This window comes from Oncorhynchus mykiss, chromosome 4 (genome assembly GCF_057628025.1).
Source record: "Oncorhynchus mykiss isolate SJ-2025 chromosome 4, ASM5762802v1, whole genome shotgun sequence".
In the NCBI taxonomy this organism is placed as follows: domain Eukaryota; kingdom Metazoa; phylum Chordata; class Actinopteri; order Salmoniformes; family Salmonidae; genus Oncorhynchus; species Oncorhynchus mykiss.
The window spans coordinates 19,730,364-19,757,922 of NC_143025.1; the positions used below are offsets into that span (position 1 = coordinate 19,730,364).

At 46.6% G+C, this 27,559-nt stretch overlaps 3 protein-coding genes across 4 annotated transcripts in view; 2 read left to right on the plus strand and 1 right to left on the minus strand.

Moving 5' to 3' along the window:
* The window catches only part of LOC110522753 (C3 and PZP-like alpha-2-macroglobulin domain-containing protein 8), a 63,599-nt gene extending 44,781 nt beyond the window's left edge, over positions 1-18,818 (plus strand). The window contains exons 35-43 of the mRNA XM_036969132.2: positions 3,859-4,112; positions 4,361-4,448; positions 6,283-6,357; positions 6,470-6,575; positions 6,786-6,896; positions 14,465-14,677; positions 15,680-15,754; positions 17,344-17,527; positions 17,966-18,818. Coding sequence (XP_036825027.2) covers positions 3,859-4,112; positions 4,361-4,448; positions 6,283-6,357; positions 6,470-6,575; positions 6,786-6,896; positions 14,465-14,677; positions 15,680-15,754; positions 17,344-17,527; position 17,966 — 1,107 coding nt within the window. The 3' untranslated portion in view covers positions 17,967-18,818. The remainder of the gene's footprint in view (positions 1-3,858; positions 4,113-4,360; positions 4,449-6,282; positions 6,358-6,469; positions 6,576-6,785; positions 6,897-14,464; positions 14,678-15,679; positions 15,755-17,343; positions 17,528-17,965) is intronic.
* Positions 18,819-21,328: 2,510 nt separating this feature from the next.
* Positions 21,329-24,839, plus strand: odf3l2b (outer dense fiber of sperm tails 3-like 2b). Of its 2 annotated transcripts, XM_021599006.3 has the most exons (5): positions 21,329-21,857; positions 21,963-22,043; positions 22,836-22,946; positions 23,483-23,620; positions 23,993-24,839. In XM_021599006.3, exons 2-5 carry the CDS (start codon positions 21,995-21,997, stop codon positions 24,475-24,477), a joined length of 783 nt encoding a protein of 260 aa, XP_021454681.1. In that variant the 5' UTR covers positions 21,329-21,857; positions 21,963-21,994; the 3' UTR covers positions 24,478-24,839. The 2 variants fall into 2 exon arrangements, with proteins under 2 accessions (XP_021454681.1, XP_021454677.1); XM_021599002.3 differs by having other exon boundaries at positions 21,427-22,043.
* On the minus strand, positions 24,641-26,524 carry cks2 (CDC28 protein kinase regulatory subunit 2). The gene is made up of 3 exons (XM_021599009.3): positions 26,224-26,524; positions 25,652-25,779; positions 24,641-25,251 (listed from the first exon to the last, which is right to left on the minus strand). Exons 1-3 carry the CDS (start codon positions 26,280-26,282, stop codon positions 25,208-25,210), a joined length of 231 nt encoding a protein of 76 aa, XP_021454684.1. The 5' UTR covers positions 26,283-26,524; the 3' UTR covers positions 24,641-25,207.
* Positions 26,525-27,559: the final 1,035 nt, after the last annotated feature.

Here is a 27,559-nt window from a genome sequence, read left to right on the forward strand (position 1 = left end):
TCACTCACAGAGAATCCTCCAGAGGGGAAAAGCCAGTGCATTCCCATGACTCATTGCTCTAATGCCCAAATTTCTGACTGTAAATCGGAATGATCTTGTAAAACGTAGGGAATTGTTCAGCAGGGACTGTTCGTTCCCCAATTACACTGGATAGGATGCTGTTTTTCCTGTACCTTGTCACTAAAACAGAAAGCTATTTGAGGCCAGGGTGCATAAACAACTACTGGGGGAGTTTCTCTGTTCAGCTTTCTGCTCTAGATAGAACACAGCGTTCCTCCTCTCCTCACTTTGCCTTTCCGGCATGTTTAGAAGAGCCTGTCAACCTTAACCCTCTTCACATGACAGGTGATCATTATACTGGCCTCAAATGGGTTCTGTGATCCTTCAGATAACACTAACAGTTATTGGATCCTTTGAAAAAAGACAGAAATCTTATAAGCATAATTCTGCAGGTAGCCTAGTGATTAGAGCGTTAGGCCAGTAACCGAAAGGTCGCTAGTTCGAATCCCTCGACAAGGTAAAGATATGTTAATGTGCCATTGAACAAGACACTTAACCCTAATTTCTACAGGGTTGCCATTGATAATGGCAGACTGGTCGTGACCCCACTCTCCAAGGGTGTTTCAGGGAGAGTTGGGATATGCAAAAAAAAAACACATTTCCAATTCACACATGCGTATTAATACACATTTGTACATGTGTAAAATAGGACAGGTATAAGTGCCCACCAAATTATTATACATTTTATTATTACATATATACACTGGGGTATAGCCCCAGTATCCTATGATGGTGCCACCTTTCCAACAAGTCAGTTCATCAAATTTCTGCCCTGCTATAGCTGCCCCGGTCAACTGTACTGTAAGTGGCGGCAGGGTAGCCTAGTGGTTAAAGCGTTGGGCTAGAAAGGTTTCAAGTTCAAATCCCCGAGCTGACAAGGTACAAATCTGTCGTTCTGCCCCTGAACAAGGCAGTTAACCCACTGTTCCTAGGCCGTCATTGAAAATAAGAATTTGTTCTTAACTGACTTGCCTAGTCAGGTAAAAGAAAAGTGCTGTTATTGTGAAGTGGAAACATCTAGGAGCATCAACGGCTCAGCTGCGAAGTGATAGGCCACACAAGCTCACAGAACGGGACCACAGAGTGCTAAAGCATGTAGCACGTAAAAAATGTCTGTCCCTGGTTGCAACACTCACTACTGAGTTCCAAACTGCCTCTGGAAGCAAAGTCGGCACAATGACTGTTTGTCGAGAGCTTCATGAAATGGGTTTCCATGGCCGCACAGAAGCCTTAGATCGCCATGCGCAATGCCAAGCGTCACCTGGAGTGGTGTAAAGCTCGCCGCCATGGACTCTGGAGCAGTGGAAATGCATTTTCTGGAGTGAATCACGCTTCACCATCTGTCAGTCCGATGGATGAATCTGGGTTTGGCGGATGCCAGGAGAACTTTACCTGCCCGTATGCATAGTGCCAATGGTAAAGTTTGGTGGAGAAGGAATAATGGTTTGGGGCTGTTTTTCATGGTCCGGTCTAAGCCCCTTAGTTTCAGTGAAGGGAAATCTTAATGCTACAGCATACAATTACATTCTAGATGATTCTTGGCATCCAACTTTGTGGCAACAGTTTGGGGAAGGCCCTTTCTGTTTCAGCATGACAATCAAATCAAAGTGTGTCACGTGCGCTGAATACAATGCTTACTTACAGGCCCTAACCAACAGTGCAATTTTTAAACAAAAAATAGGTATTAGGTGAACAATAGATAAGTAAAGAAATAAAAAAAAACAGTAAAAAGACAGTAGCGAGGCTATATACAGTAGCGAGGCTATATACAGTAGCGAGGCTATAACAGTAGCGAGGCTATATACAGTAGCGAGGCTATATACAGTAGCGAGGCTATATACAGTAGCGAGGCTATATACAGTAGCGAGGCTATAACAGTAGCGAGGCTATATACAGTAGCGAGGCTATATACAGTAGCAAGGCTATATACAGGCACCGGTTAGTCGGGCTAATTGAGGTAGTATGTACATGTAGGTATGGTTAAAGTGACAATGCATATATGATAAACAGAGAGTAGCAGTAGCGTAAAAGAGGGGTTGGTGGGTGATAGGTGGCGGGTGGCGGGACACAATGCAGATAGTCCGGGTAGCCATTTGAACACCTGTTCAGGAGTCTTATGGCTTGGGGGTTAAAGCTGTTGAGAAGCCTTTTGGTCCTAGACTTGGCGCTCCGGTACCGCTTGCCATGCGGTAGTAGAGAGATCAATCTATGACTGGGGTGGCTGGGGTCTTCGACAATTTTTAGGGCCTTCCTCTGACACCGCCTGGTGTAAAGGTCCTGGATGGCAGACAGCTTTGCCCCAGGCCGAGCAGTTACCGTACCAGGCAGTGATGCAACCCGTCAGGATGCTCTCGATGTTGCAGCTGTAGAACCTTTTGAGGATCTCAGGACCCATGCCAAATATTTTTAGTTTCCTGAGGGGGAATAGGCTTTGTTGTGCGCTCATCACGACTGTCTTGGTATATTTGGACCATTCTAGTTTGTTGGTGATGTGGACACCAAGGAACTTGAAGCTCTCAACCTGCTCCAATGCCCCCGTGCACAAAGCGAGGACATTACATAAATGGTTTGTCGAGATCGGTGTGGAGGAACTTGACTGGCCTGCACAGAGCCCTGACCTCAACCCCATTGAACACCTTTGGGATGAATTGGAAAGCCCACTGCAAGCCAGGCCTAAACGCCCAACAACATTGCCTGACCTCACTAATGCTCTCATGGATGAATGGAAGCAAATCCCTGCAGCAATGTTCCAACATTTAGTGGAAAGCCTTCCCAGAAGAGTGGAGACTGTTATAGTAGCAAAGGGGGGACCGACTCCATATTAATGCTCATGATTTTAGAATGAGATTTTCGACGAGCAGGTGTCCAGATACTTTTGGTCATGTAGTGTACTACCTTACCCCGTTCAAAGGCACTTCAATCTTTTGTCTTACCCATTCACTCTCTGAATTGCACACATACACAATCCATGAGAGGAACCTAGAGATGAACCAGGCTCTGAGGGGGGGGCCAGTCCTCTTCTGGTTGTGCCGGTGGAGATTATAAGAGTACATGGCCATTAAGGCTAGATCGTTCTTCAAGATGTTCAAATGTTCATAGATGACCAGAAGGGTCAAATAATAATCACAGGGGTGATAGAGGGTGCAACAGGTCAGCACCTCAGGAGTAAATGTCAGTTGGCTTTTTCATAGCCGAACATTGAGGTCGAGACAGCAGGTGAGAGAGAGAGAGAGTCGAAACAGCAGGTCCAGGATAAGGTAGCAGGTCCGGTGAACAGGTCAGGGTTCCATAGCCGCAGGCAAAACAGCAGAAAGTGGATCAGCAGCACAACCAGGTGGACTGGGGACAGCGACAGCGAGAAGTCATCAGGCCAGGTAGTCCTAAGGCATGGTCCTAGGGCTCAGGTTCTCTGGGAGGGGAGAGAGGGAGAAATGGGAGAATTAGAAGGTTCAGCCTATCTCTGTCCCCCTTCTCACACACATTCCTGCAAACCTCTACACATACACCACTTTTCCAGCTTTCACACCTCTCCCTCCCTCAGCACATCCCTCTCTCCAGTCTGCCATTGCCTGAGGCCTGGAGCACCTGGGCTGTAATGAGATGACAAGATAGGCATGATTAAAGAGAGAGTGTGTGTGTACATGCATACCTATGTGCAGGAGCGCGTGCTTGCGTGTGCGTGTACTAGCTTCCACACTCAATGGGTTTGCTCTACAACATAGGTTCTCTGCACTTTCTATTACCTCCGGAATCGGGAATAAATTCTCTCTCCAAGCTCTGCTTGTGTTCTCGCCTCAGATTGATGTATCCTACAACGTGCCTGACCCCGTGGCCAAGCCAGCTTTCCAGCTTAAGGTGGACCTGAAGGAGCCCAGGCAGGAGCGCCACCCGCCAGCCCCACCCTCCCCCCTCCACGCCAGCCCTCGCTCGCGATCCCGTTCCGACAACCGCTCGGAGCTGAGCCGCAAACGCCGGGCTGCCACCGACGATGAAGACCCCGCAGCCCACCAAGACGACCTAGACTACCGTATCACCCTGGAAGCCTGCGCCAGGTACTGCAGAGACTGCAGCAGCCTTTTAGCCTAACTAGCATTTAGCCTGGTAGTTGGCCTAGTTCTGCTAGCATCTAGCCTGGTAGTTGGCCCAGATCTGCTACCATCTAGCCTGGTAGTTGGTCTATTTCTGCTAGCATTTATCCTGGCATTTGGCCTAGTTCTGCTAGCGTTTAGCCTGGTGGTTGGCCTAGTTCCACTAGCATTTAGCTTAGCATCTAACTCTCTTAGCATTTTTCTCTCTTCAGGTGGCTCCACACAGGTTCTTCCAACATGGCTGTCTTGGAGGTCCCTCTGCTGTCAGGTTTCCGTGCCGATGTGGAAAGTTTGGAGAGGGTAGGACATAAACATACACTCACATTACAATGTCATACAGACAGACGGCATGTAGCATAGCGGTTAGAGCGTTGGGCCAATAACCGAAAGGTCACTTGTGCGAATTCCGACAGTCTGTAGATGTGCCCTTGAGCAAGGTACTTAACACAAATTTGCTGTACTACTATGGCTGATCCTAATACAACACATTTCACTGTGTATGTGACAATAAAACAACCCCCCCCCCCCAAAAAAAAAGACAAAGACAGACACGGCTCACATCTGAAGGCCATTTCAGAGGTGTGGTGTGGAATTGATCAGTCCCCTTCTGTTTTGCTCAGTCCCCTATGCTGCTCATGCTTCTTCCCCTGTCTCAGAGAGGTGTTTGTGGACGTGTGTTTATTAACGGAGGAGGACATTGAGTGGCTCTGCCATTGTGCTGCTACTCTTGGCAGATATAGACAAAACATTTGCGCCACTGTACTGAGTATCCGCTCTGTTTCTCTTGTAAACACAGGGGTCATGCTGAATGTTACTGGGAATTGTGCACTGTGTGTGTGTGTGTGACTGGGTGTGTGTGTGTTTGTTTATACAGCAGTGGGGTAATCACTATTGAGAGGGTATTTTTACTGCAGTGTCTGGATGGGGCCAGCTCTGGCCCAGTGATGTTACTGTTTCTATGGGGCTCCACAAGGAGCGAGCACAAACCCTCACAGACCCTTTCTGGGGCTATTACCCAGCCACCAGGGAAGGGCTGGGCCACTGGGGGTTGCCATTGTTTATTCCAACTACCCCATTCTGAGAGCCAGGGGAGAGGGACCCAGGGACGCATGGCAGACATCTTAGAGAGGGGGGTGAGAGGTTAGTTGAAGTCACCTCCCCAGGCCCTCTTCAAAACACTTGTCTCCCTCATTTCTGCAGAGTTATGGGCCCCAAAATCAAACTATCCACCTTCGTAAAGACCTACCTACCTGGGGGGACAAATTTACACCCACTCACACACACACACACTATCTCCCTGAGACTTGAGGGAGTCGGTGCTGACCTGTATATTGAAGTGGCTTACAAGCTCCGTTTACAGAGCCAGCCCTGCTCGCCTCCCTGCTGTACGACTGCCTGGCTGCCCTGACCAGCAGCATTCCTCACATCATGAGACGGAGCCTCGCTTATGCAGTCATGTCTTGTTGTTTTCATAGATGTTACTTGGAATCCTTACACAACATACTTTGGCCTCTATTGCTCTTTTTATCCATAAAATGAGCTGAGCTGAATGGAGCAAAATGCCTTTCACACTATGCTACCTACTTTATGTTACTTTAAGTGCTCAGAGAAAGTGAATGGAATACATTTCAAGTTGTTACTATAATTATAGTTATTGTCAAGAGAGAAAACAACACGTCCAACACACAGTCTACTTATACACACACACACACACACTATCAAGCTCTCTCTCCCTCTGTGTGTGTGTGTGTGTGTGTGTGTGTGTGTGTGTGTGTGTCCCAGTGGCGCCAGCTCAGGCTGAGCACCTCATAAACTTAATCTGTCCGTAGGACTGCCACCTTTTAGAGAGCCCTGTGGGAGGAATTACCCCCCCCCCCCCGCCCCCTCAAACCATACTTCCCACAACACCTATCCCCTTAGGCAGTAAACAGAAACTCCCTCGTAGACAGTCAACACAGGTACTGTTATTGGAAGCTGGCTCCCTCCCTTTGGCTTGTAAACAGGCTTGGCTTGACCTACCTACAACTGGACTGAAAGATCACCAGAATTCTCACTGGCCATCAGTGAGACAACAGAAAAGCTTAGCATTGAGTCGGACTCTTGAGTAGTTCATCCCCCTTTTCCTATCATAAAGCTGCTGCTGGACAAGAGGGTTGGTCTGAAGAGGTACGAAGTGGATGGAAGGAAGGTCCTCTTCTACTTTGATGAGGTGAGTTAGCCATACCGGTATATCACCATTGTAATCTGTGGTGTACTGTACTGTGATCAGTTCTAACTGTTTTACATGTTTGCCCTGTCTCTGTGCTTGTCCCACAACGCAGATCTCCAGTCAGTGTATGACATGTGTGGCCTTCCAGGCTGTCAGGGAGTACATAATGGGCAAGACAGCGCCTGTTCCGGTCAAGGTGTACGACTACTACGAACCAGGTGTGCCTCTGACGTGATGAATATTTTTAACAGCACCTCACTTTGCGAGCAAGAAAACCCTCCTTCGATGATTAACTGACAGCCTTCTCTCAGAGGAAATTGGAATTCTCTGGTCTGCGGTTTAAAATGCAAGTACAGAGTTGTTTTGTGGAGAGACGTGTCCACTACTCCTACAAAGCTGTGTGTTTCTGTCTCTCTCTCGCTATACAGCATTTGAAGCCACCCGCTTTTACAATGTGAGCGAGAGCAGTCCCCTGGCCCGCAAGCTGTGTGACGGCACCACGTGCAACGAGGTGGAGAGCTCAACCAATCAGTGGATAGGTAAAAGTTACAACACTCTACTGTATGTCCATTAACGGAACTACCACATTCTCTTTGTGTTAGTCCACATTTAGCCCAGCTAATGAAACAGTGAGAGAGAGAGAGCAAGTGAAGGTGTGACTTGTGTCTGACGGGGCTCCTCTGTAAACCTCCATTTCCTGTCCCTTGACTTTCTAAGAGCGTGTGTGTCGTGCCTAAACTGTTATTGGTACGGGCCGATGTTGGGAAGAGAAGAAACAGAAAAGCAGGCCCACACAGGAATGCCCACTGGCCCTGGTTGTCATCGTGCCGAGTGTTTCCGTTTCAGCGACACATACACACACTCTCATTAGCGGGGACCGATGTTGCTACAACAAATGGCAAAGTTTGCCCCTGTCACCGTGGTGACGGGTGGATGACCCTGTTTGTGTTGATGCTGTGTTTTGCTGGCTTGGCTGAGAGAGAGAGAAGCTGATGGGCTGGGACCCCCGTGCAGCTGGAACCAAGGCCATGCCCAGACCCTGGGGAACAGTGCTCATCAACACACATCCTCTCACACACATAATCTTTTTCTCTCTCTCGCCTAACACTTTCCCTCCTATGAAAGATGTCATCTCTTTATTTGCCTGACCCATGTTTGGAATATATTTTTTTTGTCCTGTGTATTTTACTATGAAGTAATTATGGTTGCATTCCACTACTAAAGTCACACAATGTTGATACACATTGTTAGAAAAAAGCAAAAGTTCAAGATCCCCAAAGTTGAAAAATATATACAGTGCCTTGCGAAAGTATTCGGCCCCCTTGAACTTTGCGACCTTTTGCCACATTTCAGGCTTCAAACATAAAGATATAAAACTGTATTTTTTTTGTGAAGAATCAACAATAAGTGGGACACAATCATGAAGTGGAACGACATTTATTGGATATTTCGAACTTTTTTAACAAATCAAAAACTGAAAAATTGGGCGTGCAAAATTATTCAGCCCCCTTAAGTTAATACTTTGTAGCGCCACCTTTTGCTGCGATTACAGCTGTAAGTCGCTTGGGGTATGTCTCTATCAGTTTTGCACATCGAGAGACTGACATTTTTTCCCATTCCTCCTTGCAATACAGCTCGAGCTCAGTGAGGTTGGATGGAGAGCATTTGTGAACAGCAGTTTTCAGTTCTTTCCACAGATTCTCGATTGGATTCAGGTCTGGACTTTGACTTGGCCATTCTAACACCTGGATATGTTTATTTTTGAACCATTCCATTGTAGATTTAGCTTTATGTTTTGGATCATTGTCTTGTTGGAAGACAAATCTCCGTCCCAGTCTCAGGTCTTGTAACGTTCTGAGTGTAGTGGGTGAGAAGTCAGGCGCAGGAAGCAGAGAGTTCAGGGGAGTGCTATTTTAATGCACCACAACGGCGAACATAAGCCAACCCCACGAAAACACAGGGCGTAATACAAAACAAACGCCCCAAACAGGGGGACTTAAACTGTCCAGAAAAGACCCACGAAATGGGAAAGCACGTAACTCACAGACGTGCACACAAGTTTACACAACACAGAAGGTCACAATAATGAATCCCGCACAAGGAACCAGGCGGGCCGGCTGACTAAATAAAGCCTCACTAATTATACATAATTCAAAACAGGTGCACTCAATGAACACATAAGGGAGGGGGAGGAAATAATCAGTGGCAGCTAGTAGGCCGGCGACGACGACCGCCGAGCGCCACCCGAACGGGAAGGGGAGCCACCTTCGGTCGGAGTCGTGACAGTACCCCCCCCTTGATGCGCGGCTCCCGCAGCGCGCCGACACCGGCCTCGAGGTCGACCCGGAGGACGAGGCGCAGGGCGCTCCGGATGGAGGCGATGGAAATCCCTCAACATTGACGGATCCAAAATGTCCCCCACCGGTACCCAGCACCTCTCCTCCGGACCGTACCCCTCCCAGTCCATGAGGTACTGCAGGCCCCTCACCCGGCGTCTCGAGTCCAGAATGGCCCGTATCGTATACGCCGGGGACCCCTCGATGTCCAGAGGGGGAGGAGGGACCTCCGGCACCTCACCGTCCTGTAGGGGACCAGCTACCACCGGCCTGAGGAGAGACACATGAAACAAGGGGTTAATACGATAATGGGAAGGGAGTTGTAATCGATAACACACCTCGTTTATTCTCCTCAGGACTTTGAAAGGCCCTACACACTGCGGCCCAAGCTTCCGGCAGGGCAAGCGGAGGGGCAGGTTTCGGGTCGAGAGCCAGACCCTGTACAAACACGGGGGCCTCACTGCGGTGGCGGTCAGCACTCCTTTTCTGCCGTCCACTAGCTTGTTGAAGGGATTCCCGGAAGGCCCTCCAGGTCTCTTTGGAGCGCTGCACCCATTCCTCCACCGCAGGAGCCTCGGTCTGGCTCGGATGCCACGGTGCCAGGACCGGCTGGTACCCCAACACACACTGAAAAGGGGACACATTAGTAGAGGAGTGGCGTAGTGAGTTCTGGGCCATTTCGGCCCAGGGGATGTACCTCGCCCACTCCCCTGGCCGGTCCTGGCAGTACGACCGCAGAAACCTACCCACCTCCTGGTTTACTCTCTCCACCTGCCCATTACTTTCGGGGTGATAACCGGAGGTCAGGCTGACCGAGACCCCCAGACGCTCCATGAACGCCCTCCATACTCGGGACGTGAACTGGGGGCCCCGATCAGAAACGATGTCCTCCGGCACCCCGTAGTGCCGGAAGACGTGGGTGAATAATGCCTCCGCAGTCTGTAGGGCTGTAGGGATACCGTGCAACGGGAGGAGACGGCAGGACTTAGAGAACCAATCCACAATCACCAGAACCGTGGTGTTCCCCTGAGACGGGGGAAGATCGGTCAGGAAGTCTACGGATAGATGTGACCATGGCCGTTGTGGAACGGGGAGGGGTTGTAACTTCCCTCTAGGAAGGTGCCTAGGAGCCTTACTCTGGGCGCATACTGAACAGGAGGAGACATAAACCTTAACGTCCCTAGCCAAGGTAGGCCACCAATACCTCCCCCGAAGGCTCCCTGTTGTCCTCCTCACCCCAGGGTGACCCGAGAAGGGTAGGACGTGAGCCCACCGAATCAGTTGGTCCCGAACACCAAGCGGCACGTACTTCTGCCCCGCCGGACACTGAGGAGGCGCGGGTTCAGCCCGTAACGCCCGCTCGATGTCCGAGTCCACCTCCCATACCACTGGTGCTATCAGCTTTGAGGCGGGAAGGATGGGAGTAGGTTCGGTGGACCTATCCTCTGTGTCGTAAAGGCGGGACAGTGCATCCGCTTTCACGTTCTGGGAGCCCGGTCTATACGATAAAGTGAACCGGAATCGGGTAAAAAATATGGCCCACCTTGCCTGACGCGGGTTCAGTCTCCTAGCTGCCCGAATATACTCCAGATTTTGGTGGTCGGTCCAGATGAGAAAGGGGTGCTTAGCCCCCTCAAGCCAGTGTCTCCACACCTTCAGAGCCCTGACCACCGCTAACAACTCCCGGTCACCCACATCATAGTTACGCTCCGCTGGGCTGAGCTTCCTCGAGAAGAAAGCGCAGGGGCGGAGTTTTGGTGGCGTACCCGAGCGCTGTGATAGCACGGCACCCACCCCAGCCTCGGACGCATCCACCTCCACTATGAATGCTAGAGAGGGGTCCGGATGGGCCAACACGGGTGCATCCGTGAACAGCGCCTTCAACTTGTTGAAAGCTCCGTCCGCCTCTGCTGACCACCGCAACCGCACCGGACCCCCCTTCAGCAGTGAGGTAATTGGAGCCGCTACCTGGCCAAAACCCCGGATAAACCTCCGGTAGTAGTTGGCAAAACCCAAAAACCGCTGCACCTCTTTTACCGTGGTCGGAGTCGGCCAATTACGCACGGCCTTACTGCGGTCACCCTCCATCTCCACCCCCGAGGTTAAAATGCGATAACCCAGAAAGGAGACGGCTCGTTTGGAGAACACACACTTCTCAGCCTTGACGTATAGGTCATGCTCCAGCAGTCTACCAAGCACCCTGCGTACCAGAGACACATGCGCGGCGTGAGTGTCTGAGTAGATCAGAATATCATCGATATAAACAACTACTCCCTGCCTGTGCAGGTCCCTGAGAATATCGTTTACAAAGGATTGAAAAACGGCTGGAGCATTCTTTAACCCATACGGCATGACGCAGTACTCATAATGGCCCGATGTGGTACTAAATGCGGTTTTCCACTCGTCTCCCTTCCGAATACGCACCAGGCTATACGCGCTCCTGAGATCCAATTTTGTGAAGAACTGCGCTCCCTGAAATGATTCCACTGCCGTAGCAATGAGAGGTAGTGGGTAGCTGAATCCCACCGTGATGGCATTTAGACCTCTATAATCAATACACGGACGCAAACCTCCCTCCTTTTTCCTCACAAAAAAGAAACTCGAGGAGACGGGTGAAATGGAGGACCGAATGTACCCCTGTCTTGAGACTCCGTGATATATGTCTCCATAGCCAACGTCTCCTCCTGGGATAATGGGTACACGTGACTCTTGGGAAGCACAGCGTCTACCTGGAGATCTATCGCACAATCCCTTCCCGGTCGATGTGGTGGTAATTTAGTCGCCTTCTTTTTACTGAAAGCGATTGCCAAATCGGCATACTCGGGGGGAATGCACACAGTGGGACCCTGGTCTGGACTCTCCACCGACGTGGCACCGATGGAAACTCCCAGACACCTTCCAGAACACTCCTCTGACCACCCCTGGAGAACCCCCTGTCTCCACGAAATGTTAGGATTGTGCCGGGCCAGCCAGGGAATCCCTAGCACCACTGGAAACACAGGCGCATCAATAATGTAGAGACTGATACGCTCCCTATGATTCCCCTGCGTTACCATGTCCAGTGGAACCGTGGTCTCCCTGACCACCCCTGACCCTAATGGCCGGCTATCTAGGGAGTGCACGGGAAAGGGAGAATCTATCGGCACAAGCGGAAAACCTAATTTAGTAGCGAGTCCGCGATCCATAAAGTTCCCAGCTGCACTGAATCGACTAGCGCCCTATGCTGGGAAGAGGGGAAAGATTTAAGGAAAAAAATCAAGACAAACATGTGACCAACAGGGGGTTCTGGGTGAGTTTGGTGCTGACTCACCTGGGGTGATCGAGAAATGTTCCGCCTGCCATCTCGACTCCCAGACGGACCCCCCCAGCACCGATCGGCCGTGTGTCCTCTCCGACCACAGCTGGTGCAGAGGGAGCCTCCTCCTCCGGTACCCCTCGGCACAGTCCCTCCCAACTCCATCGGAACGGGAGTGGCGGTGCTGGGTGGTGGAACACACAGGACCCTCTCCGAACGCCCGCGGGCAGCCAGCAGATTGTCCAGTCGGATGGACATGTCAATTAGCTCATCCAGGGAAAGAGCGGTGTCCCGACACGCTAGTTCCCTGCGGACGTCCTCCCGGAGACTACACCGGTAGTGGTCGATAAGAGCCCTGTCGTTCCACCCAGATCCTGCTGCCAAGGTCCGGAACTCCAACGCGTAATCCTGGGCGCTCCTCTTCTCCTGCCGGAGATGGAATAGTCGCTCTCCCGCTGCTCGGCCATCTGGAGGGTGGTCAAACACTGCGCGGAAGCGGCGGGAAAACTCTGGGTAGTGCTCCTTCGCTGAGTCTGGGCCATTCCAGACTGCGTTCGCCCACTCCAGAGCACGACCCGTGAGACAGGAGATGAGGACACTCACCCTCTCCGCTCCCGAGGGAGTGGGTCTGACGGTGGCTAGGTACAGTTCCAGCTGGAGTAAGAACCCCTGGCACCCCGCCGCCGCTCCATCATAGACCCTCGGGAGCGTAAGACGGAGGGTGCTGGAGTCGGGAGATGGGGAGTCCTGAGGGGGGGGAGCCGAAGGTGGAGAGAGGAGACCACTTCTCTCCCATCGGTCCATTCTCTCCATCACTTGATCCATAGCCGTTCCGATCCGATGGAGAACGGTGGTATGATGTAGAACCCTTTCCTCCATCGATGGGAGGGGATTGGCTGTTGCTCCTGCTGACTCCATTCCTCAGGGTGTGGGATTCTGTAACGTTCTGAGTGTAGTGGGTGAGAAGTCAGGCGCAGGAAGCAGAGAGTTCAGGGGAGTGCTATTTTAATGCACCACAACGGCGAACATAAGCCAACCCCACGAAAACACAGGGCGTAATACAAAACAAACGCCCCAAACAGGGGGACTTAAACTGTCCAGAAAAGACCCACGAAATGGGAAAGCACGTAACTCACAGACGTGCACACAAGTTTACACAACACAGAAGGTCACAATAATTAATCCCGCACAAGGAACCAGGCGGGCCGGCTGACTAAATAAAGCCTCACTAATTATACATAATTCAAAACAGGTGCACTCAATGAACACATAAGGGAGGGGGAGGAAATAATCAGTGGCAGCTAGTAGGCCGGCGACGACGACCGCCGAGCGCCACCCGAACGGGAAGGGGAGCCACCTTCGGTCGGAGTCGTGACAGGTCTCTTCCAGAATGGTCCTGTATTTGGCTCCATCCATCTTCCCATCAATTTTAACCATCTTCCCTGTCCCTGCTGAAGAAAAGCAGGCCCAAACCATGATGCTGCCACCCCCATGTTTGACAGTGGGGGTGGTGTGTTCAGGGTGATGAGCTGTGTTGCTTTTACGCCAAACATAACGTCTTGCATTGTTGCCAAAAAGTTGAATTTTGGTTTCATCTGACCAGAGCACCTTCTTCCACATGTTTGGTGTGTCTCCCAGGTGGCTTGTGGCAAACTTTAAACAACACTTTTTATGGATATCTTTAAGAAATGGCTTTCTTCTTGCCACTCTTCCATAAAGGCCAGATTTGTGCAATATACGACTGATTGTTGTCCTATGGACAGAGTCTCCCACCTCAGCTGTAGATCTCTGCAGTTCATCCAGAGTGATCATGGGCCTCTTGGCTGCATCTCTGATCAGTCTTCTCCTTGTATGAGCTGAAAGTTTAGAGGGACGGCCAGGTCTTGGTAGATTTGCAGTGGTCTGATACTCCTTCCATTTCAATATTATCGCTTGCACAGTGCTCCTTGGGATGTTTAAAGCTTGGGAAATCTTTTTGTATCCAAATCCGGCTTTAAACTTCTTCACAACAGTATCTCGGACCTGCCTGGTGTGTTCCTTGTTCTTCATGATGCTCTCTGCGCTTTTAACGGACCTCTGAGACTATCACAGTGCAGGTGCATTTATACGGAGACTTGATTACACACAGGTGGATTGTATTTATTATCATTAGTCATTTAGGTCAACATTGGATCATTCAGAGATCCTCACTGAACTTCTGGAGAGAGTTTGCTGCACTGAAAGTAAAGGGGCTGAATAATTTTGCACGCCCAATTTTTCAGTTTTTGATTTGTTAAAAAAGTTTGAAATATCCAATAAATGTCGTTCCACTTCATGATTGTGTCCCACTTGTTGTTGATTCTTCACAAAAAAATACAGTTTTATATCTTTATGTTTGAAGCCTGAAATGTGGCAAAAGGTCGCAAAGTTCAAGGGGGCCGAATACTTTTGCAAGGCACTGTAATTTCTCCTGTCCGGTGTTTTTCCTTTGACCCAGGCTTTGTCCAGGGGAACCAATGTAACAAGGTGTTTGGCTGTCTGGAGGAGGAGCAGTTTGAGCGTTGCACCTGCTACAGGGACTGTGGCTATGACGGAGAGCTTGTGTGTGGCTCAGACGGACATCTCTACCAGAACCAGTGTCAGATGGAGGTCTTCGCCTGCCGCAACGGGACCCGCATAGAACAAATGCCCATGTCCCAGTGTCCTCAGAGTAAGACTACTCTACTAGGGATGGGCTCCATTCCATTTGAAATTCAGTTAATGAGTTGAAAAATCCTCAATGACAGTAATGGCCAATTAATCAATTCATGAGTTTGATGTCAATTCATCCTCTGAATGATTGAAATGAAAGCTGCTACAGCTGTGCCACCACACCCACTGGCTGCTCCTAACACTAGCATGCCAGGCTCTGAACCCCTCCCAGTGTCTCTGCCAGCCAGGGTCACATGTGGCTCTGATTTATCGGTCAGCTACCACACCTTGAAGAGCTAAAAACACGATATACTTCATAGTCAAACATTACATCCACTGAAAAAATGTCTCCAAAATGTTTTGATTATGAGAAACACCCTTTGGGTAATTGAAGAGAGGACGTGCTGAGAAGAGAGTGCAGGGTAGCCCAACTTGCACGTGCACATACTCTCACACATGCACACACATGCGCACGCACACAAGCAAGTAGGAGTAGAAAGAGTGAGGGGTGTGTGTGTGTGGGTGTGGGTGTGTGTGTGTGTGTGTGTGTGTGTGTGTGTGTGTGTGTGTGTGGCTGTGGTAACAGCTGTTCAGGTGAAGGCTGATTGCTGGGTGAAGTTTGTGAGGAGAGCTTCTCTCCCCCCTCTGCCCAGCGCTACTATATTACAGGGAACCCCAAATGACAGAGTGCTTTTTTCCAGGCCTTTGAAAATCCTGTCACATTCCTTTCTGACGCACAAACCAACAACAAAGGAGCCTTCTTGTTGTGGAGTGGATTGGGAAAAAGCACATACCAAAACCTGTGTGGGAAAACGAGGCTGCCTGCGCCAAGTTTACAGTAGATTATCAAAGGACCGGATCCATATTTAGACCTTCCTCTCATTGTTTGTGTATGTCTGGTTAGGAAATAAGCACCCACATAGGAAATACGGGAAAGTATATCATGCTTTTACCCTAACCGTACAGTACCTGGTCTGTGTAACATTGGCTTGTTGTGATTGTGTTGTGTCTGTTCACACAGCGGAATCCACCACGGAGGACAGAGAGAACACAACAGGCGAGGAACCTGAGCAAACTCCTGTGCCTATACACACAGGTAAATACAGTGCATGGTAAAACACACACCTCTTCTCCCCTCTATACCCCCGCACTAACCCCTATCTTCCCATCTCTCATTGGTCGCCAGCTGTTCCCGGCTGCAGGAGTGTGTATGTGAGGAGTGTGAAGTCTGTGTGTGTGTGTGAGTGCCAGTCAAAGGCAAGAGCTGGAGAGTTCACCTCTGAGTGAAGCTGGCGTTGACGTGCAGGCATGTGAGGAGGTTCATGCACTGCTCTGCTCCGTTCCCTCTCTGAGACACTGTATACAAGTCTGACAGATGAAGACCAGACCTCTAGTGCCCACTGTAAATATGTCTATCTGCATACATCCATGGATCTGTATTGTATGAGGGATTGGAGATTACTCCAGCTCAGATTACACACATGCAACGCTCTGAGAACATCCACATACAGACTGCCTCCAATAGTTTGCTATAACCTATACCCACTGTGAGGTCCACCACCATGCGTCGGCTTCTTCTTGCTTGTCTGGATATATACAAATAAGTATAAAGAGTTTGATCGCAGTTGTAAATGAGAACTTGTTCTCAACTGGCCTACCTGGTTAAATAAAGGTGAAATAAAATACATTTAAAAATCCGTGTTGTAGAAGAGTTGGAGGTGTAGATGAAAGAGTCATTTGCTTGAAGGGGATATTTGTTGCTCCACCACAGGGTTCACGTAGATGTCATGCTTAAATAACTTGCTGTTACAGAACTCCCGGTAAGATGTATCACTCTTTATGTTTGTTTGTAGCAGGAGTCGTGGCTGTGGTAGGGTAGGCTCACGTCGATGCGTGTGTACTTCCGTGCGTGTGTGTATTTGATGTGGCCTATGCCTGCGCTGACTTGTTCCCTGCCTGCAGCTCACTGTAGCTGTAATGGAGTTCCACAAAGGTCAAAGGTCTCCTCAGTACAAAGACTGATGCTTCACAGTGGAAAAGACCTCACCGCAGGAATGCCATTAAAACTGGACTGCGGTACACACATACAGAAAACATGTATCATACCAGATTATTACACTCAATGAACAGCTGTGTATTTCTGAGCTAATAAATGTTGTTGAGCTGAGCTCCACTGAGCATTAGGTTAGGTAGATTGTGATGGATGTGATTTTGTGTGCCAAGAATCTGACAGCATTCTCAACAGCTTTAGTAAAAACATTGAGGCTTTGGAATCAGTTTCTCTGTGGACATGTCCCTTAGTGGTGAAATTGCTTCAGAGCTGAGGGCATGATTAATTCAACAAAACACACTTGTTTTGATGAAAATAAATGGAGTGTATTGTGTGTATTCATCTGCAATGTATGATTTCCAAAAGGAGCAGTGTGCATGCAGTGCTTTACATGAGGCTGAACATTAGGACATAGTGACCCCTACTGGTCACCTTGTACAATTAACTATTTTGGTAGATACTCTCAGTGGAAACATATTGTTATGCCCCTTGACTTTTCAGCCAATGTTAGTGTTCTCATAAAAATAATTGTCGTGAACAATTGTCTCATCTTATTTCTAAGGATATTTCTCACCATCCCACCTGCCCTCCATCTCTCTCTGTCTCTCTCACTGTTCCTCTTTCTTGTGCTGTAGGCGAGGAAGAGCAGGGTTCCATGGCTGAGGTGTCCTACTACTCCTATGAGTATGACCCAGAACCCTTCCCTGCAGAGGGAGAGGACCATTTGGAGCTGGAGGCAGGGGAGCAGGGGGGAGAGCAGGAGAGTCCATCAGATATCCAGTTACCCACACTAGACACAAAGGACCCCCCTGAGCGATGGTACGGCCCTCTCACCTCTCTGTCTCTATGAACAACAACACTGAGTTTGAACCACAGGAGGCTGCTGAGGGAAGAGTGGCTAATAATAATGTTCAGAACGGTGCTAATGGAATGGCATCAATCACCTGTTTGTTGTATTTGATACGATTCCATTGATTCTGCCCCAATCATTACCACAAGCCCATCCTCCCCAATTAAGTTGCCACCAACCTCCTGTGGTTTGAACCATTAACACTGTGGTAATGTGAATAGGGCTTGAAATTAACTCAACTGTGACTTTGTAACCTCAAACCTGTGTCAGTTTATATCCACTCTAATAACAAAGTGTATTCAGATACCTCTACATCAAAGATAGCATATCTGTACCTATCTATCTGATTGCAATGAAGAACCTTATCAGAGATCTTATTAAGTGTCCTGTTCTCCTCTCCTCCACAGAAACTGCCCCTGACGGCATCACCAGCCAGATCTCCAAATTGTACATTGTCTGTGAATATGTTAGTGAGTGGAGAGAGAAGGAAGAGTGGGGACTGCAGTGTGTGTGTGTGTGTGTGTGTGTGTGTGTGTGTGTGTTACTAAGCTAGTCCCCCTCTAGCCCTCTTTGTTTTTCTCTCTTGTATAACTCCTAGACACCAGTTGACACCATAGCGTCTTTGATATTCACTGTAGTGCCTTAATGTTTTTCTGTCGTCTCTAATCAAGTATTTATGTTTGTAATTACACCTGAGTTAAAACAAATGTTTTGTTGTTTTTTCTATCTGTGGTATTTATTTGTAGCTAGTGCTTTTGTTTTATTTGTTCCAATGCTGCCCCCTATTGCCTTCTTGTCCTGTCACTTACACCAATATCTTCATTTAATTCATCAAAAATAACCAGATGTGATGCACCTATTATTCTTATTCAGAGGAAGCCTTAGCTCAAACACTGAGGTGTACAGTTGATATCTTTATATACTTATTTGGTGTTCAACCTGCTAAAGATCAAGACTGCATTTCTGCAGTCTTAAACTGGAGGTTAAGATAAGCTCAATAATTCTAGATGTTTTACCAAGCTAGCAATATCTTCACATAATAAGTCATATTTAGGTATAGCTGACTCCTTACTGTTGAACACACAGGGATTTGATTGTACAGTGCATAAGCTATTTTGTTTTGTTAAATTTTGACTCTTGATATCCTAAAACAAGAATAAAGGTTTGGAATTACTGTACATTTACCATATTTAAACCAGTGTAACCCCATATCCATTTCCAATACAATTGTTTTTGAAAAATAATAAACTTTGTATACAATCCATGTCTCTGTTTGCAGTTAACTTTTCATGCTACTATCTCTCCCCGGGTAGCAGTAACTCTATTCCCTATATGTATGTGTATATGTATGTATGTACAGTGCCTTGCGAAAGTATTCGGCCCCCTTGAACTTTGCGACCTTTTGCCACATTTCAGGCTTCAAACATAAAGATATAAAACTGTATTTTTTTGTGAAGAATCAACAACAAGTGGGACACAATCATGAAGTGGAACGACATTTATTGGATATTTCAAACTTTTTTAACAAATCAAAAACGGAAAAATTGGGCGTGCAAAATTATTCAGCCCCTTTACTTTCAGTGCAGCAAACTCTCTCCAGAAGTTCAGTGAGGATCTCTGAATGATTCAATGTTGACCTAAATGACTAATGATGATGAATACAATCCACCTGTGTGTAATCAAGTCTCCGTATAAATGCACCTGCACTGTGATAGTCTCAGAGGTCCGTTAAAAGCGCAGAGAGCATCATGAAGAACAAGGAACACACCAGGCAGGTTCGAGATACTGTTGTGAAGAAGTTTAAAGCCGGATTTGGATACAAAAAGATTTCCCAAGCTTTAAACATCCCAAGGAGCACTGTGCAAGCGATAATATTGAAATGGAAGGAGTATGCAAATCTACCAAGACCTGGCCGTCCCTCTAAACGTTCAGCTCATACAAGGAGAAGACTGATCAGAGATGCAGCCAAGAGGCCCATGATCACTCTGGATGAACTGCAGAGATCTACAGCTGAGGTGGGAGACTCTGTCCATAGGACAACAATCAGTCGTATATTGCACAAATCTGGCCTTTATGGAAGAGTGGCAATAAGAAAGCCATTTCTTAAAGATATCCATAAAAAGTGTAGTTTAAAGTTTGCCACAAGACACCTGGGAGACACACCAAACATGTGGAAGAAGGTGCTCTGGTCAGATGAAACCAAAATTGAACTTTTTGGCAACAATGCAAAACGTTATGTTTGGCGTAAAAGCAACACAGCTGAACACACCATCCCCACTGTCAAACATGGTGGTGGCAGCATCGTGGTTTGGGCCTGCTTTTCTTCAACAGGGACAGGGAAGATGGTTAAAATTGATGGGAAGATGGATGGAGCCAAATACAGGACCATTCTGGAAGAAAACCTGATGGAGTCTGCAAAAGACCTGAGACTGGGACGGAGATTTGTCTTCCAACAAGACAATGATCCAAAACATAAAGCAAAATCTACAATGGAATGGTTCAAAAATAAACATATCCAGGTGTTAGAATGGCCAAGTCAAAGTCCAGACCTGAATCCAATCGAGAATCTGTGGAAAGAACTGAAAACTGCTGTTCACAAATGCTCTCCATCCAACCTCACTGAGCTCGAGCTGTTTTGCAAGTAGGAATGGGAAAAAATGTCAGTCTCTCGATGTGCAAAACTGATAGAGACATACCCCAAGCGACTTACAGCTGTAATCGCAGCAAAAGGTGGCGCTACAAAGTATTAACTTAAGGGGGCTGAATAATTTTGCACGCCCAATTTTTCAGTTTTTGATTTGTTAAAAAAGTTAGAAATATCCAATAAATGTCGTTCCACTTCATGATTGTGTCCCACTTGTTGTTGATTCTTCACAAAAAAATATCTTTATGTTTGAAGCCTGAAATGTGGCAAAAGGTCGCAAAGTTCAAGGGGGCCGAATACTTTCGCAAGGCACTGTATATGTTACATAGGAAACGAGGAGCAGACCTGGTGATTAAGGAGTTGTGTTGGTCCATTTCCTTTGCAACTGTAGTTTAGCCTGAGGAGAATTTCCTGTCATTCTGTAAGCAATGAGCTGTGTTACTGTCAAACACTGTGGCCCTTCAGAATGCCCTCTGTGACTGTGACCCTTGGCATGGCTGTGTGCAGCGGGGCTAACGTGTGTTTGTCCCTGTTAACAACTCACTCAGGTTACCTAAACAGCAGCCAGGAGAGAGTTAGAGCCTGTAAATGTTTAATGTTTGTTTTCGGCAGACCATGGTTAAGGCACTTGTCGACATTGTCAGTTACCGTATAGCTTCTGGCAACTTTCAGTGTGTTCTTCTGCTGCTGTTTTAAAATGACTACGTTCCAAACAGCCTGTGGATATGTCGTTTCAATGTAGAGGTTATTGAGAGGGCAATGAGTCCTATGATCAAACTACAGGAGTGGTGGTGGAAAACTGTCAGATAACGTGTCTTACATGTCTTATGATATGCATAGTCTTTCTCGCTTTCAGTGTATTACCATATACTGCACTATGTCAAGAAGGAGAATATTTGTTCACTCCATTGCTTTGCTGGTCTCTGTAAGGGACACTGTTAGTTCTGACATACAGTGTGAATGGGATCTGTACAGTATGAGTGGAAGGTCTGTTGTATGAATGGGGAAGGTAATGTAGGGACAGAGAGAGAACACTCGCTTCGCTGACCGAGCGATGCGGGAGACCTGGTTGCTGAGACTGAATATCCTGGAACGTCTCCCTGGCAACTGCATGCATGGTTGAAGTGTGATATTCTGCCTCCACGCTGCGATGAACAGAGAGTGAAAAGAGAAAGGCGGGAGAGGGGATCTTGGTTTCATGGATTGCTCTGTGGAGATATTGTTACATTAGAGTGAATCCAAGTAATGACATGGTTTCTAAGCACCAGGGATTGAGCTCCTCTGGCTGAGCTACTATTTAACTGGCTGAGATGATGGACTAGTTGGACACAGTTGGTGTGAGATCCAACATTTGGTCCTTTAAAGGGCTTTTCTAACCAAGAGGCTAAATGTTTATGGGTCTTTGATGGTAGTGGTTCTTATTTTGGAATGTGTAACTGCGCAGGCTGTTAAGGTATGCATGACTGAATAGGCAAACTCCAAACTGAATTTCACTCAGGACTTGGGAGATGATGGATGGATAAAGGAGGGCCATGCTGCTGAGTGGAAAGCTTGAATTCATCTGACACAGAAGATCACCTCTACCACACGGAGGAGAGAGGAACCTGCTGGCTATGATGCATTGCTGGAGCCTGTTTGTGTCCACATTTACAGTAGTATGCTTCCTACCTGTGTTTTTGTACATACTGTATTGTCAAATTCCCTCTTATTATTGATTGATTTGAGCAGTTTGTGTAATGATTTGGAGGATGTTTTTGTAGGACGACTTGTAGGACCATACATTTATTTGACCATGGGGGAGGAGGTGAAAAAGCGCCCCATCATTGCTGGCAGAGAGAAAGGTGAGCTTCCTGAATGGAACAACCTTTGCGGTACTTATTCAATACAGATAGATCACTCATCTATTCTGAATTGAGTAAATGTAACATGTAAACGTAACATGTCTAGCTAATAATTGAATGCATTATCCTGTCAGAGAGGGGACACTGACTGGAGGAGTTGATTGTTTCTCAGAGCTTGGACTTGCCAGGACTCGCATTAGTAACTTTGCTTGTGCAGTGTGCACAGGCATCTGACAATGTGAATGCTGATGTAATGTCAAATCAAAATGAAAAAGGACATGCACCGAATACATCTGGTGTAGACTTTACCATGAAATGCTTACTAACGAGCCATTTCCCAACAATGCAGTTAAAAAGGTTTTAAAAAAGGCTAAATAAGGCAATAGTACCACAATAAAATAACGTGAAAGTGTGTTTTGTGTGAGTGTATATTATGTGTGTTGGTGGAGTGTCAGTGTAATGTGTTGGTAGAGTGTGCATAGAGCTAGTGCAAGAGAGTTGGTGCAACAACAAAAAATGAAACTTTCCAAAAAAGTAATTTCCCAGGTTGTATCTTAGTGCCGCACTGTCTGTGACTGTGAAAGTCAGCTGTTTGGATGATCTAGCATGTCTAATTTGCACCGGCCAGATGTAAATATGTTGTTTATATGCTCAGGCACGTCTTTATGAACCTTTTCAGCTTATTCATCACTACACCATAATGTATATAATGTAATATGTGTGAAGTAGCCCAAATCCTTCCATGTGCACACACAGGTCCTCAACCTATTGTGTTAAATATCTACCCCACAGGGCCAGGACCGGGGCGTTACGCTCTGCCACCAACTATTGGTTTCATCGGCCATGACTTCACCAAGCCAACCAGCCCTGCTTACTCCTTCCACGGCAGAATGAGCAACAACTGTGAGTGCTACAACAGTCACTAAAGAGCCCCCAAGATTTGAACATGACACACTACTCTAATGGTCAATGGAAAACTACCTCAACTAGTATTAGTTGATCATGAAAGGGAATATTGAATGTTGTAATGTAACTGTAAAGCCACTGGGGGGAAACAACACCACAAATACCTGTCACTAGTTGTGGACGCTGTTACTACAGTACAGTATACAACTTATCAGCCAAATGTGACACTGTCCTTAGGATACTGGCAAACTTACTACAGTAGGGAAAGGGGGATACCTAGTCAGTAGAAATGTGTCTTCCGTATTTAACCCAACCGATCTGAATCAGAGAGGTGCGAGGGGCTGCCATAATCGACATCCATGTCTTTGGCGCCCGGGGAACAGTGGATTAACTGCCTTGCTCAGGGGCAGAACAACAGATTTTGACCTTGTCAGCTCTGGGATTCGATCCAGCAAACTTTCAGTTACTGGCCCAACGCTCTAACCAGTATTGTATGTCAGTTATTTGATTGTTTCTCTTGTTTGGTTGTGCAGTGTACGGTGTTGACTCCAGTCCTGGGCCTCGGTATTACATTGATGCAAAAATCACCCGTTTCGGCAGGGATGGCAACCCTGCATACTCCATGTTGGGCAGAGTGAGAGGATCATCAAGTAAGTTCCCACCAACTTCAGGTAAATACACTTTCAATTCAGAGCTAATCATGTTTTAATGGGCCTATAAAGTTGCATTAAAATACTGTTTTTATATGGTCAAATACCAAAAGCTCATTACTAGACGTGAAAATGTTGATTTTCTTAAGAGACGTTAATTACACAAGGACCTTGTGTGTGGCAGTTTGTAAGCCACTTACAGCAGTATGGCAACAAGACACTGGATGTGACAGCTCAAGCCTTGCCTTCTGCTGTCAGCTGTTGCAACTGAATTTCATGAACACTCCACAAATATGCATACACTCTAAATTGACAATGAATCTACTGCATTCCACTTATGAATCTTGCTTGTTCACATAAAGCCAAAGCTAAATACAGCTTTCCCACTAGCAGGGCTTTTCCAGACTCCTGGACCTGGGGCATACAGCCCTGAGAATGCTCCTCCATGCAACACCCAGCGCAGACCCCCATCCTACACTATGGGCTCCCGCACTCGCTACCGTACCATCGACTCAGTCCCTGCCCCCAACAAGTACTGTCTCCCTGCTCTCATGGGCCCCCAGGTTCCCACCAAGCCAGCCAGTGCCAGCTACACCATGTCAGGGCACTGCAAATTAGGGGGTCCCTCAGAAGACCTGGCCAAGACCCCAGGCCCTGGTAGATACAACAGTACAGATCCAAGTGTCTACCTGCCCAGGCAACCAGCTTTCTCCATGCTAGGTCGCCATGGCTTTCCCAACGATGCCACTCTGAAGCCTGGCCCTGGAACTCATAATCCTGAGAAGGTGACTGTCCACAAGCCCCGGGCTCCTGCCTTCTCTCTGGGCATCAGACACTCTGAGTTTGTCACCCCACTGGTGGTCAATGTAGCTGACTGAAAAGCACTTCTCACAACTATGTTCCTCTGTCATATGGGACTAGGTTGGATTCATCTGCAAAACAATGAACTTGAGATGACAATAGAGAACCATTTCTACTGCTGTGCTGGCTTAATATTAAATGAAAGACATTTAGATACACAACAAACTTCCACACAGAAAGTAAAGAAATATATTTTATTTACGTTCTGTCCAGCAACAAGTGTTGTTTAGAATTAACAAATATGTGACTATTCAGTCCAAATGTATACTGTCTGATACAAATATATATACACAGAGGAAAGCAGACAAAATAAAAAACATTTTCAGAACATGCAAAATTATTTATTTTTAATAAAATATTCCACGTTCAAGAAAGAAAAGTCTATTTGACCACTGTTCATTAACCCAACATATTGATAAGTAAGTAAACATCAATAAAAGTTTAGCAAGTGTTATTCAAGCTCTGTAAAGTCTAATGAATGAGAAATTCCATATCCATATTGTTGCCATGTACCAATAAAAGCAGAACTGCTTATCATCTGGTAGTGGGGGCCGAGCCTTCCAGCACTCAAGTCTGCTTCTATCATACCTCCAACATTTTGGGGAGGGATTTAAAAAAATAAAAAATAAACTTTAAGGGTCTATTCTATACACCAAAACACATGGAGAGATGTACATCTTGTTAAGTCAACAAAGACCATACAATTCAACTAAGGTGGCTTTCAGGGATGTTGAAGATGATTTCCACTCAATCCTTTGGAAGAGGTCTTCGGAAAAGCAATATATGCGGCTCTAGATGTAAAACAAAAAGTAGCTAATTCAGTACTGACTTCAAGCTAGTAGAGATGGCTATTATTTTCAAACATGCAGATGGCATAACAATGGCTTTGCATATGTAGGGATGTGATCAGGACAACATTGAAGATTGGGGAAAATAGGTCATTGGTGTGGGGCAAAGTAATGTAATAGGCAATACAATATATGGCCTAGAATAGAAAGCTAGCTAGTAAATTTAAATTATGTATGAAAGAGGATGTCAGAAAAGCAGGAATTCCTGATGTACCGTTTCATAACCAGTCACGAGAAGACTTGAGACATAAGTAAAAGCTTTAGAAAATGTTTTTTGTATGAAACGTTAGTCCTCGTTAGTCCTTGTTGAGACTGGATTGCTAACTTTCGGTCAATAGCTCACCTGGCTTGTGGATCATGTAGTGGATCCAGCCCTGGCTCTGCTGCACCCCCAGACCCCTCCATTCATCTTCTGTCATCAAGTGAGAAGTGGGCACCAGCTTTGATAACTGTTTCGGGAGCATAACATGCCTGTGTAGGAAAGGGACATTGAATTCACCCAATTAACGTAGCTATCTAGTTAACGTCACTAACTAGAAAGTACTTTACTAGTAGATGTAACGTTAGCTAGCTAGCACCAGTAGGCCATATAAACTTTGAACATGTTGTGGCAACACCAGCTGATAGTATTAGCTTACGTTAGCGGTCGTTAACCAAGTCACATGATACAGTTCGCTAGCCCACTAAACAAATGAATCCTGCAGCCTTCAGTTGCCAGCCAACAAATATAATAACAGTATTAATATTATTCTGCCAAATACAGTATTATGGCTAAAGCTAACGTTGGCTAGTTAACCAACCAGGGGAGTTGGGTGAACTTGCGTTCCGTAGCAAAGCAAGTTAACGTTAGCTAGTAAGCAAGCATGTTAACAGTATTACAGTAGTAGCTAACGTTACAACTTCAACCTCATTTACCTGTACTCAAATGCTTCATCTGTGTACTTGTCAGAGTAGTAAATTTGTTTCTTCGACATGTTTAATCGAACAGAAGTATATAACACAATATTCTGGATAAGTTTTTGTATTCTCAGATAGCTGTCTATTTTGACAAGCGAAAGCTGGCTAGATTTTTATAAACACAAAACAAATGGTCATCTGCAGTGTGTCGGCAAATTTTAAACTCAAACCGTCCCTCTCTTAGCCGGGATTGGTGAAGCCGCGCGTGGGCAAAACAAGCTAAATGCGTGGCGCCCCGCCCCCACCTTCTGATTTTGACAGCCGTACACATGGGTGAGTTATTTCTACAATATTAGACTTTAGATTTTTCCATTGGTTTGCTCGTTGAGTTAATGTCAATGACCATTTGTCGTGCTTCTTTCGTCCCACAATCATGAATATTCGTTGTCAAATGCCTGAATGTAACAAAAAATAGTATATAGCCCTAATCTAAGGGATTCGTTTTACTGGGAGTGGTCGTGCAATGTAATTATGTGTACGAGCACAAAAGTCCACATCTGTAATTTTAGTCACGTCCGAATCTGCCATGGAAGTATTTTTTTGCATGACAGGAGAGTAACAATTCCAGCTAGAATAACCTACTGTTTTTTGGAAAACTCCAACAAGTACCCCTGACTGGAGTGTGCAATTCGGGGCCGGGGTCAATGTGGGCGGGGTCAAACGTTTGACCCCGCCCATGTTTGACCCCGCCCACTTTGTGTCCATCAGGTTTGACAGTCACACACTGAATTCAAACACACGTTTGCGGAAGGCACACGTTGAACACAAACGTATTTCATTTTTGAAGACGTAAGAAATATTATATAAAGTGGTACCAGCAGATGAGTTGTAACACTTTTTGCTTCATGCTATATTTGAGACAAGCTACTGATATTGTTGCAGCGAACAACAGATGTATGTCATGTACTGTTAAAGTTGTGTTAATAAATATTATAACTTTGTATTTATATTCTTTAATTGAGCATATATATATATATATATATACAGTTACTACCTATCCTGATTTATAATGCTATTTACTTTGTTCATGAGAATGGAGACAGACTATACTATATAGACATACTGACAAGCTGAATGTGTTTTGTACATGAAGTTATACCAGCTCCAGTACAGAGATCAGAGACTCGGGTGACTTTACATCATCTATACTAAACAACACAATTAACAATTAAAACAATTAACACAGCAGACAAAAACAAGGTTTGACCACTCCTCAAAAATGGCTTCACTCCTGCTCCTCAAGAGGCAGACAGTCATTTTCTTGTTGTCAACTGCCTCCACATAGACCATCTCA

Bases quoted from the DNA above. Each gene is read 5' to 3' on its own strand.
- odf3l2b (XM_021599002.3), top strand. From the start codon at position 21,860: ATGCTTCCTACCTGTGTTTTTGTACATACTGTATTGTCAAATTCCCTC. The intron at 22,044-22,835 runs GTGAGCTTCCTG...TCTACCCCACAG, and splicing joins CATTGCTGGCAGAGAGAAAG to GGCCAGGACCGGGGCGTTAC. The intron at 22,947-23,482 runs GTGAGTGCTACA...TTGGTTGTGCAG, and splicing joins CGGCAGAATGAGCAACAACT to TGTACGGTGTTGACTCCAGT.
- cks2 (XM_021599009.3), bottom strand. From the start codon at position 26,282: ATGTCGAAGAAACAAATTTACTACTCTGACAAGTACACAGATGAAGCA. The intron at 25,780-26,223 runs GTAAATGAGGTT...TTTCCTACACAG, and splicing joins GATGAAGCATTTGAGTACAG to GCATGTTATGCTCCCGAAAC. The intron at 25,252-25,651 runs GTGAGCTATTGA...TTTTACATCTAG, and splicing joins CTACATGATCCACAAGCCAG to AGCCGCATATATTGCTTTTC.